Consider the following 12,213-nt stretch of genomic DNA (forward strand, 5'->3'; position numbering starts at 1 on the left):
CTAAAATCTAATGAGTTTAGTTAAATTGTAATAAATTAAGCATTTAAGCCTTACATAACCGACTGTCACTTGAACTGACATTTTGACATCATTTTGTTTTTGAAAGATGAAAGAGCTCAATTCACTTTTTTGTTTGTTTTTTAAAAACAGCTATATAGTTTTTATAACTTTGTATTTCTGTTTTAGTCAGTAGGCCATATCAGGTTAAGCTAAAGCTTCAAATAAGTTTGTTTATTTATTTTTTTTATTTAATTTAAAGTAATGAAGATTTTTTTTAAATGGTTTTAGTTAGCTATTATAACCCTGGTACTTTATTGAATATGTGTCAAATACTGGTCTTTCCTCCTGAATATTAATTAAATGGGAATTAAATTAAATACAGTTTATTGTGTAACCAAAAACGAATATATAATGCGTGACTTGTAATTATAAACAAGCTCGAAATACACCGGGACTCTTATTTTGAAATGTCTACGCCTCTGTTGCAGTTGCAGCTGCTCATTCAAGTTCAGATGAGGAGAGAAAATATGAATTGTTACAACGTAACAGTGTCATGTTCTCCAGCGGTTAGATCAGCACGTTCAAATCAAATGTGCGCATCTGTTACAGGATATCAGTTCTGACTGGATCTCTTCCCTAATCGTCCCTCCCTAACATTTCCGTCTAGTTTTTATTTGTTGACGAAAATGACAGTTGTTTTTTGTGTCATAGTTTATGTCATCCAACACTAGTTTTTATTTAGTTATCGTCTCATTTTCGTCAGTGAATAAAGGTCGTTGACGAAAATTATGTAAAAAATGTATTTGTCAACGAAATTAACACTGCTTGAGGGTGAGTAAATCATGGAGTAATTTTCATTTTAAAGTGAACTAATCCTTTAATTGGCTTCCTTTCATATCAAAGTTCAGAATAGTCACTTGTAAAGGGTTTGATGCTGTGCACAAATTCATGGTACCTTCAGCCAATCAGTGTCGTAATGGTGTAAATTTCCCAGGGCTCTAGACTGATTAGTCACATGACATTTGCAGCTCAGGTGATTGGCTTAAATACTTCTGTGGCCATGAGGAAAGATGGCAGATTCGGCCATTGAAAAAAAAAAAATGGAGAATGCTAACTGATATCTCTCCAGGTGTCATAGACCTCCTCAGGCACAGTAGTGATGACTCACTTCTAGCTCCGATCGAATCAGCAACCTTCCAGTTACCAGCCTTAACTGCTGTGCCACACCACTTCTGTATCTGATCAGCCCTTAAATGAGGGAAGTCATCATTGATCTCTTCGTCTCCTTTCTGGCCACAGGCTAGGTCTCTGGAAAGGTGTTTTTATCCTTGTATGCACTGTTATCAGCTTCAGGGTTACGGGGTGTTCGTTTCATGCTCCTCAATTTGTCCATTTCTTCCTGATTGGCTGGTTTTCGGTCGGCATGGATTGGCAGCTTCTGTCAGAGTTGAAAGCACAGATGGCGAGAGGGCAGAGTGTGGACACAGTTAGCAACATGGTGGGAATGTGAGGGCACAGCCAAATAATGAAGCAAATCACTGCCATCATTACAGTAGAGCAGATCCAGTCAGATATCGATGCCTGTTGGGGAAGGATCCTTAAAATGTTTCTATACCAACTATTGAACTTTAAACACCAAGGTCTGTATTTCTACCGTGTCAAATAGTGATATCTGCTCCATTTGGAGATAAGTTCTCCTCTTTAACCCTCCAGGGACATGATGGTAATCTTCACCATCATCAGCATTCAAAGACGCCCACTTCGGTTACTCATGGAGTTCATTGCTTGTGTGAAGGAGAGGCAAAGATAGAGCGAGTCTGTTTGAAACAGCGAACATTTCCTCTTTCATTCAGAAGCACTTCCATTCTGACCCCTCGCTCAACTATCCTTTCTTTCCAGGTAATGTGTACCTGTTCTTTCATCATATATATTGAAGCCCTGAAGACATTTCGGGGGGTTTTTTGAGGCAGAGAGAAGAAAATGTGGCTAATATGCAGGCAGGAGGGCAGCCGTTATGAGGACGGTGGAGAGAGAGGTGGTGGCACGGCGAGCTGTGTATTTAAAATCAGCTCATTGAGACAGATGACACAATTTCACACATATTGCCCTCGGAAAAGCAGCCAGTTTTCCATAATGGCCCAAACCTTCATCTGTCAGGCCCTGCTAAATCTACTGGAATAATTTCCTCATGGATTATATGTCAGTATTTATAATTTATTAAGTTGCCTATATGTGTCAGGGTGCACTTCTCTCAGTCCCAATCCTCTGTCATCTTTTAGCTTTTTCGGGTGCAGAGGGACAAGAAAACTGCGAGACAAATGGGGGAAAGTCTCACCGAAATGAAGACGCTGCTTGTGAATGTTTTATACGGGCTCTAAACGGCGTGATTGCAAATGGGGCGAGCAAATCCCGTTGAAAGCATCAGTCTTTAGAGGAAGGAAACAGGAGATACTCCCAAATCTGCATGCTGAATGAGGGGAGGTTTAGCCGGTCTTTTAAGAGATTGCTCATCTTGCTAATGTAATGCGCAAAGTTAATCTGGCTCTTCCCTGAGCTTGAGTCAGGCTTAGTCCAGGAGGGTTGGAGGACTGCTAGACTTCATCCTGTTTTCGGAAACATAATCTGGGATCTGGCTTTTTACCCCCTCCCCAAGACTCCCAGTACTAAATCCCCCAATAAGCAGCCTTTGTAAGCAACTCGCACTGCCTTTCATGGCTTGATTACAGGGCACAGCAGGTATTTCAGGGGGAAGGTGACTCTGTGATGAATGCAGAGAGAGTGACAGGGCCAGTGCTGGTCTAAAATGTGGCTTTGAATGAGTCACTCGTGTGATAACTCATGCTTTACTATGAACAGAAATGTGACACAACCAAAATTTGGTGTCTTCCTAGGTGGAGTAGGTGTCTTCGCACCAAGTTGAGAAATGGCAAAAATGCCACAGGTATTTTAAATGTGGGGGCCAAAATTGCCCACATGTATTTTTTAATCAGTTAGAATCAAACATTTGACATATTTCATTATATGCTGTTAAATCTGTCTAATTATGGGTTTTGTGCTTCTTCAGACACACCATAGTGACCTTAAACCTATATTAAAACAATACATAAACAAAATAACGCATTACATTATAATATAATACATAATTATATTTTGTTTGTTTAATTTACATTAATTTGAGGATTGTATGTTTAAATATATTGTGTTTCTGTTTGCAAGTACCTTAAGATAGCATGATTAATCAGAAAATAATCAATTATTTGGAACAGTATGTAAACAGATTTAAGTTAATGGTAAGGATGGTTTAAATTGAGTGACAGTTAAGACAAATAATGCTACAAAATGATTATTTTCTATTCCAAATAAATTGTTCTTTTGAACTTTTTATGCGTCAAAAAAATTCCTGGAAAAAAAAAATGCATCACAGTTTACACAAAAACATTAAGAAGCAACTGGTTTCACAATTGATAATAATAAGAGATGTGTCTTGAGCAGCAAATCGGCATATTCGAATGATTTCTGAAAGATCATGTGACACTGAAGGCTGGAGTAATGATGCAGAAAAATTCAGCTTGGCCATCATAGGGATAATTATAAAATATATTATATAAATGAAAAGAAAAACAAGTCATTTTAAATTAAGTAATTATATTTCACAATATTGCTGTTTTTACTGTATTGTTTATCAAATAAATGCAACCTTGGTGTCGCTAAGAGACTTTTAATTTTCTCATGTATGTACAGTAAATGTATTTAAGTTAAAATGTGTGACGATCAAGAGGAGAGCAATGTTCAATGTAACTATCAAATGCATTCCAGTGTTGTGTGTTGCGATATTATGAGCATTATTTACAGCTACTTTTGTGTTTGATATTGATTTGATTACGTCGGTAGTAGACAAAATTGCTTGCATTGAAACATTGTGTACAACATGCTTTGTGTATATACTGCCCTGTTGACACTGCCACACCCCCTTGTGTATACCGCAGTAGCTGTATTGCAGTCTAATATAATATGATGTGTCATGTAAACATCCTCGTCTCTTTTTCACTCTGCTCTCTTCTTGGCCTTTACCAGATGCCAATGAGAAACCCTGACCCCAGACTCGCACCACGCTACGAGGATGCCGAGCGACAGTACGCCTCCCTGCCCAGGTAAGAGCATCCACTCGTTTATCCCGCATCCTTAGTGACAAATCAGGGAGAGATGGAAAAGCTAGAAAAGTAGAAGACGGGAAGGAAGAGAGGGAGAGCAGGTAGTCATCTGTCTCTCTCATGCAGAGCTGAATAATCCTCTTTAATGCGTATAATTAAATCTGGAGTGTCTGCCTTCTGAGGCCCTCCTATCCTGGGAATTCACCTGATCCTCTCCGGGGAGACGGCCATGCGGTCGCAGCTCTGTAACTTGATCACTGAGCACATTTCAGGAGCCGCCTAAGGTTACGGCTGCCTCTTTCTGTCTGTCTTTTTCTCCTCCGCTGTTTCTATCGGTCTCGATCACGTCTTTCCGTGTTTGCTGAGCCTGACCGACCACGACGGCCAGCGCAAACAAACAGGCAAGCGCACAGGCGTGAATGTTGGCTCGTAAAAGTCCACAGCCTGTTTGCCCTCTCTGGTCTGTGTAAACAGCGCTGGTGTTAGTGTGAGGGTCACGGTTTATGAGTTTGGCACATGTAAGTGTGGATCTGTCATCACATGATTGCAGAAGACTATACACGGATAACTGATAACAAATGAGACACATTAAGAAATCTAAAACTTGCAAGTGATGAACTTTTAAAAGTGTTGGCGAGGCATTTTAATAGCACTCATTGAATTGAAATAAAATGCTAAAACACTTATAAAGTATTTATCACTTTCCCTGCAGCATCATTACAGGGGTGAACTAAGATTTCACTCCTCCAAAATGGCTTATCGCAACAGATTTTAGTATCAACCACCCCGGGGTCTACTTTAAAAGCCATTTCCTTTCTAAATAACGCTCCTCACCTCTGTTAGTCTCTAGATCCATTAGGGTACTATGTGTTTTTTGTGCTGACGCAAAAAAGGGACCAAACCTGGGCCAAAAACGCCGGTGGCAGACCTTCGCTTTCATTATTACACCATCCTGAACTGGAAGAGCTTCAAATCTGTGTCCGGCCCACGCTGAGGTCACTGATTTTTGCAGTCAGCTGAAGGTTGGCCTGGTCGCGAGAGCGTGTAGCTCCTCCGTGTGTGTCTAATTATAACCATTAGTGCATTGATACTCCCACTTATTACCCAGTGTGCTCAGCTCGAGGTCAGCCAATCAGAAGGTCCATTCGCCACCTGCCTCCAGATTATTGGATTAACTGGGCAAGTCAAAGTTGTGTTTCATTGTGTTAGGGCTTTCATTGGACCGTTTTAGCGATAATTGGGTGATGAATGCACAGATGGTGGCCCATCTCGATGAACTCTGGTCAAGAGGAACATTTTTGGAACTGAACTCTTTAGTGCACAAATCAATCACAATCACTCATTCTTCCTCATTCTATCGCTCATTTTAAGACTAACCAATTACTTTCTCCATAAACTAAGGAACGCCCCCACTCCCACACTCTTTGGCTCTTCTGGTGGTCAGCCTTCCCAGACCTCTTTAGACCGGTCACAATGGTCTAATTGTTTCTAATTCTGCCTCATCAAAAATGCTCTGTGCTAGAAGACCACTCAGTCTAAATGAGTGCAAAATCGGCTGTTGTCGAACCTTAAGAAAGCTTAAAAGACTCTGTTGGAACAGTTTTGTACAAATGTCAGTAACTGGTTCTCGTATCTTTTAGATTAGCCAGTGAGCTGTCAGTTTCAATGCTGCAAATGCCAGAAAAGAGCTCGTGATGAGGGAAGAAGGTTACATTTGATGAGAGCTCTGAAAATAATGCCATATTTTCATTGTTCTGCCTGTTCAATGTTGCCCTGGCAACCAACACCCACCATCTGCGCTAGGCTGGACCTCCTCACCCTGTCGTCCGATTTCTCACTTTTTTCCCCCTCCTTTTTCTTTCCTTCTCTAGTCTCCTGAAATTCATGAAATGTGCGTCCTCCTGTGAGGCGCGTCAGGTTTGTAAATTGTCGTTGGCATCAAAAAGACATGATGGCTGATTGCTGTTCGGAGTGTCCCACAGGTGAGCTCATAGGTGTCCAATAAGCTGCAAACTGCAAGCTTCTGCCCAGACCGCGTCCCGTCCAATAGAAGGACAAGCTCGCAAGCGTGACTTCTACAGAGCAAACCTCATTTAGCACCGTTCAGCCCTGGCGTCCATTACCACACTGGGCAGGTAGCAGATGGAGAATATTAGGCTAATGATTAAATGAAGCTGGCGGAAATTTTTTTGATGGTTTCACTTGCTGCGGCAAATGCGGTCAATCATTACTCATTCATCGCTTAGAATTCGCTTGGAGGTTTTGGAATAGCTGGGCATTTGGCACAGTTTCAGGGAGGTATTATTCGTGCTTGGGCATTCTCAGCCTGAGATGCAGGATCTGCAAAATCCACGGATCTATTTCAGACTTCACGAGAATGAGACCACTTAACCGCCTGACTCATCTTTGAAGACATGTAGCACCCATCGCATACCTTTCATACAGTTCTCACACATACACACGAACGCCTATTCATTTCACACTCTCAAGGCTGAGTGTTGTAAAAGAGTAAGAGTAAAAGAGTTGCTCATTTTCACTTCCCTTTTGTCAAAGCCATCTGTGATGCGAATCTTCAGTTACCGCAGATATTAAAGCAGTCGATTTAAGGATGAAATTCAATTAGATGTGGCAAAATAATCCGTTATTAAGCCTAATATCATTCCTAATTTGTATAATTACATTCTAGGGCATACAATAACATTTCTGAAGGATAGACACCTATCTTGTTAACCAAGTTTGTTATGAGAGCTGAATGTTTAGTTTGGTTTCTCCACTCCCAATGTAAGGCTAGAATTCTAACCAAATAATCCTTTCTAGGACGGTGGGAGCCTACCCGGTGTTATATGACGGCCAGGGGTCAGTAAGGCCGTGTGTTTGTGTATGTGTCTGTGTGTGTGAGGGTAAGGTGCATGATTCCAGAGGGCAGCTGAATAAACAGCCGGACTTTCAGATGGTCCACAGTGTTACTTCTGCAGCCAGGTGCACCATAGGAGCTCAGATGTGATCTCCAAAACATGGAACTTATTTTAGGGCAGCTCCTGTCTAGGATGGCTAGGATACTCTGGTTTGAATGTTTACATATGTCAAAAATGATTGTCAGCTACAAACTCCTCAAGCGAGGAGCTTTACTGGCAGCAGAACATGACAGTCCTCAATGGAAACACCAAAAAATGAAATAACAGACGTTCTCTAGACAACATTCTCCAATCAGACACTGGAGTTGATGTTCCAGGATGAAGGTTTGAGGAGCGAGCAGCTGGCACCTTCTGTTTTTTTTTCCCCCTCTTTTCTCTTGATGGACGACAGAAGCGTTCATCATTCATTATTTCTCACTTTACCTATATTGCTCTTTTGTTTTGGTTTCTCTGTCATTAAAGAGTCATTCAGCTGGTAATGAAATCTCATTTTAGGAGGGAAACTTTGTTACCTGAAGTTTCATAAGTGCTTAACGTGGTTAGGAAGCCCAAATGAAGACAGCAGTCTCTTACTCACTGGCTTACTCGTTTGGCTGATATGAAGAGCCTGAGAAAGTGAAGATGTCTCCATGTATAACACGCTGGCTTATGGCTGTCATCACCGTTTGAAAGTAATGGTAAAACAGTCCCAGAATATAATTTTGCCTGCATCTGCTCACTGCATGATAGAGAACAGGCGGCAGATTTTTAATATACCTTTCATTGTTCATTCGGTGAAGAAGGATCATTTCGTTTTTCTAGCTATTTACGTTGCAGGAGTTTCCCAGGGGACTAATTTAGTCTGCACTGTTTATCCATGTGGCTATCAAAAGAGAATCATTCCGTAATCATTCTGAATGGTTTTGTGACGCTCAAAATGTTTGTAGGTACTGTATGTGGTAGCTTTTCTAATGCCTTGTCTTTTTTTGTGGAGCATATCATGGTGGATGCTGATACCCCTGCTTTTTTTTCAAAGAATGATTATTATTCATTTAATTATGTATATTTTATTTGTCAGTTGACCCATCGCCGTGACACAGTACATCCTATTCAGCAGTCTGTACTATCCCTCACAGCTTAATTTTCATTTAAGTCATTAAATATGCTGTCTACCCTGACTAAGGTCCATGGTGCTCAAAACAGCTGCTCCCAGCTGTTGAGCCCACAAAACCATTTAAATAACTGCGCATCAAGAATGTCTTCTAATTCCCAACCAAGCTCCAAAGGCAGTTGCACAGAGTCTTTAAACCAGGGGGGAAAAGTGTCCCAATGGGCCACATACCACTGTAGCACATTTAGTACGAAAAATCTGGATTTCACGGACTGAATACTAAATTCACTGCCATGAGATGCCAAGAATAGGGCGAATGTTTCTAAACTTATTAACTTGTTTACTGATGATCCTCAGACTACATGCTTGTTTCAAATAACGTGATGCCTCTTCCTGTTTTCCCAGCTTTCTGGCATGAGGGGTCAAAATGAAAGAAGGGGGGTCACTATTGGAACATTACAGGAATATGGTACACTTTGGTGTCCTCGGTTTTAAACTAGCACATACAATGTCTTTTAAAATTTTTCATTTTAGCCTGTTCCACTATAGTTCTTGACCTTTTTGACTGTATCGATTAAAGTGGCAATTTATTTTCAATTCTATATAATATTAACTTGAATTTGACCAGAAATGTCACATTTTGAGTACAGCTTGTTTGATTTTTATTTGATTTTATTGTAGATTTAATGTTTATTTCTAGAAAATATTTTAAAAAACACAAATATATTCTATAGAATATACATTTTACCAGAAATGTCCTACATTTTGAACACAAACCTTGTTATTTAATTTTTTATTAGTTATAGTCATTAGTTATTTATTGGAAATAGTTTTAAAATATTTATGTCTCAAAAATTGGATTACAACCTCTTTTGAGGTTAACAATAATGTTTTCTGAGGTTTAAGAACCTGGCCATTAAAAAGAAAAAGTTCTTGTTTGAAAAAGGCTCTATTTTGTACCCTGTTCATGGAAAGTGAAATAGACAGTGCTACTGGTTTCCCCAGCTGTTGATCTTATTCACAGTGGAACATTCTTCACCCCACCAGGCCTCTTATGTCCTTCCGTCCCTATAGACTATGGGTCGCACAGACTAGTTGACTTTAATGCTTTGCCATGGCGCTTTAAGCTTGACATCGACTAGTCACAGCCTATAGAGGGCGCAACAGGATAAGAAATCTTTGAACTCCACTTTTACGCTCTGTTTCCAAACAGTTAAAATGACAAATAAATGCATACTCGGAGCGCTCCACAAGAAAAGTTTGATTATACCATCTGGATGCTCAAAATTGATCGGGAGAATGCACTTTTTAAACAGCTTATTGTACACGCAAGTTAATCGCCGTTCTAAACTAAAAGAAAAAACTAATCTTAACTTCCGGTGGCATTGCTCCGCTTGCGACCCGGGCTTGTGCTCTACCTCACCAGTTTGTTATCTGGTTGTTATCTTCTCGTATTTATCCTGTTTTAATTTATTTTATTTAGATTACGGATTTTATTACATTATCTGATGCTCACATGGCAACGATCGCCCAACTTGCTTAGTAACTGTCGTATGGGGGCACTTGGCACAGTGCACGCTACACGCAGGTGTGGAAACACTGATCAGCTATACCCGAGACGCTTTGCTTGCGCTTCACCATGAGGGATTACCTCCAATGAACCTGCCTGACTGCGTGAGGGTACAACCTGAACGGTATAAACGGCAAAGGTAAAGAGGCCAAGGGGTCGGAATACGGCAGCATCTCCGACGACGAGGGAATAGACCACCATTACCATCAATGATCCTGTGTAATGACAGATCGATGGAATGGAAAGATGGAGGAACTTTGTGTTAACTCCAAAGTATGTTTTGAGTATTGCACTTCAAGTTTGATGGTGTTTACGGAAACGTGGCTGCACCAGGATATTGCCGACGTGGCCTTGGACCTGGAAGGATTCTCGCTTGTGCGGGCGGACAGAAGTGTACAATCAGGGAAAAACAGAGGCGGTGGCATAGTTGTGTATGCGAGTAATTACTGGTGTAAACAGTACACAATCAAGGACACATTTTTGCTGCCCCGATGTTGAAGTTATATTTGTGAAAATGAGACCCTTTTATCTACAGAGGGAGTTCGGAAGCATTGTTGTTTGTGCGGCCTATGTACCTCCTAGTGTAAGGCTGGGCAATTTTATCAATTCTGCGATATAAATCGATATTTTTTCTCCCAAGAAAGTATCGATTTTTAAGCCGCGAGTATCGATACATAAGTCCCATTCAAATCCCCGTGTTTACCCCCATTTGCGTTGCAGGAAGAGCGATTTGGTCAGCCAGCCGCTAGTATCGCTGTAGAGCAAGTTACCCGCACTAACTTTACACAGACGCCGACGTCTACCTCTTCTTGTTTACGGAGTCAGAGCGAGGAGATTCAAAAAATGGCAGCGCATATAAATCCAGCGCCTTCATGCTTAAAAGCAGATGTGTGGGAGCACTTTGGGTTTAAAAAGAAGAAGGAAAGCGACGACTTAGACTCAGGGGTCAACAACATGAGTCGCCCGCAAGGACCACACGAGTTGCCCGCGGGTCTGTTCTAAAAATAGCTCACCATAGCAGCTGCGTTCAGTCGCTTCCGTGTTCATTTAAGCGCAGGGCTCCTGACTGAAGCCGAATATATACTAGTGTCTGTAAATAATAAACTGCAAAATTACTCCTGCATGTTATGCGTCTGTGTGGATGACGGGCGCGCGCAATCGCTCTTGTAGTCTCTGCCGACACGAACGCATAAACCGTCACTTCATGAGAATTTACCGTTTCATTTGAGAAAACTGGGTGCGTCTCATTCAGCTCCTGGTTCAGTAGTCAGGGCACAAGTCAATGGGCTGATCCCTGATCCGAGCCCTGACTGAACTAGGGAGCTGAATGAGACGCGCACCCACTGTCATTTCATCTTGAACACAGACACTGGTAATCACGGCAACCCGTCAAAATAAAAGTTCGGTTTAACGTGAAGACATTGACTACAGATTGTAGCCTACAGTAAATTTAGCTACGTCTCTATGTAATAATAATACGTCTCTACTAATAATAATAATTATGAAATAAATAATACTAATTATATAATTATTAATGGTTGCTTATTTTTCACTTGATCTTTCATTTATAAACAATGTTTACTTTTAAACAGCATACAGCCTTTACATGTTTATGTATTATTTACTTATGATTATCATCATATATATTAAAACATTTATTTAAAAAAAAATAGTGGTATTGTACCGACTACTGGAACTACTACTATACTCTTTCAGGTGTAAAACAGTTTGGATAGTTGTTAATATGAGAATTATGATGCATTATTTAAGAGTTTTAAGTATTATATAACATGAGTAGCTCTCTTTGACTTTCTTTTTTAAAAAGTAGCTCTATAATGAAAAAAGGTTGGAGACCCTTGACTTAGACAAAGCATCGCGGTTGGTTTGTAAGCTGTGACAAACGTGAAATACTCTGGAAATACTACCAAGTGTCAGTGTCAATCTAAAAAAGCTGTCAAAAAACTGTTCAGAACAAGCCACTTGCTGCAATTTTTAAAACTCCATTGTTAATTGCAATACTGCACATTATTTACTTTTCAAAGGCTTGTAAGCTACAGTTTGCACTGTTTCAATAAATGGAACTAATTTTCTCAACACATCTTTGATCCATTTTGTCCAGCATTTGCAAGCTGTAGACTCTCTGTCCAGTCAGAGACATATATTGTGTAATTGATGATTTTAGTTTTCAGTTCAGTTAATTCAATCCAAGTAATTGAAACACTCACAAGATGTCACCAACATCACTCTGTCCCCTTTAAATCTTTCAGAAAATGATGTAAGTGTATCGAATTATATCGAATCGTATCGTTGGCTGAATATCGTGATATATATCGTATCGTGAGCTGAATATCGTTTATCGTATCGTATCGTGAGATTAGTGTATCGCTACAGCCCTATCCTAGTGGAAATGCGGCGAGAAAAGCATCTTGTTCATCAACAATTACAGTGCTCACCAGATGCTCCCGTATTTATTTTAGGTGATTTTAA

General features: G+C 40.3%; 1 protein-coding gene across 6 annotated transcripts in view; it reads left to right on the forward strand.

Moving 5' to 3' along the window:
• Positions 1–12,213, forward strand: part of pard3bb (par-3 family cell polarity regulator beta b) — a 420,195-nt gene that overhangs the window by 395,534 nt on the left and 12,448 nt on the right. For all 6 annotated transcript variants that reach the window (XM_079821284.1, XM_079821281.1, XM_079821283.1 and 3 more), the window contains one exon: positions 4,075–4,151. In XM_079821284.1, the coding sequence (XP_079677410.1) occupies positions 4,075–4,151 (77 nt within the window). The remainder of the gene's footprint in view (positions 1–4,074; positions 4,152–12,213) is intronic.

The sequence above is a fragment of the Gobio gobio genome (assembly GCF_949357685.1).
Source record: "Gobio gobio genome assembly, chromosome: 7".
NCBI lineage: Eukaryota > Metazoa > Chordata > Actinopteri > Cypriniformes > Gobionidae > Gobio > Gobio gobio.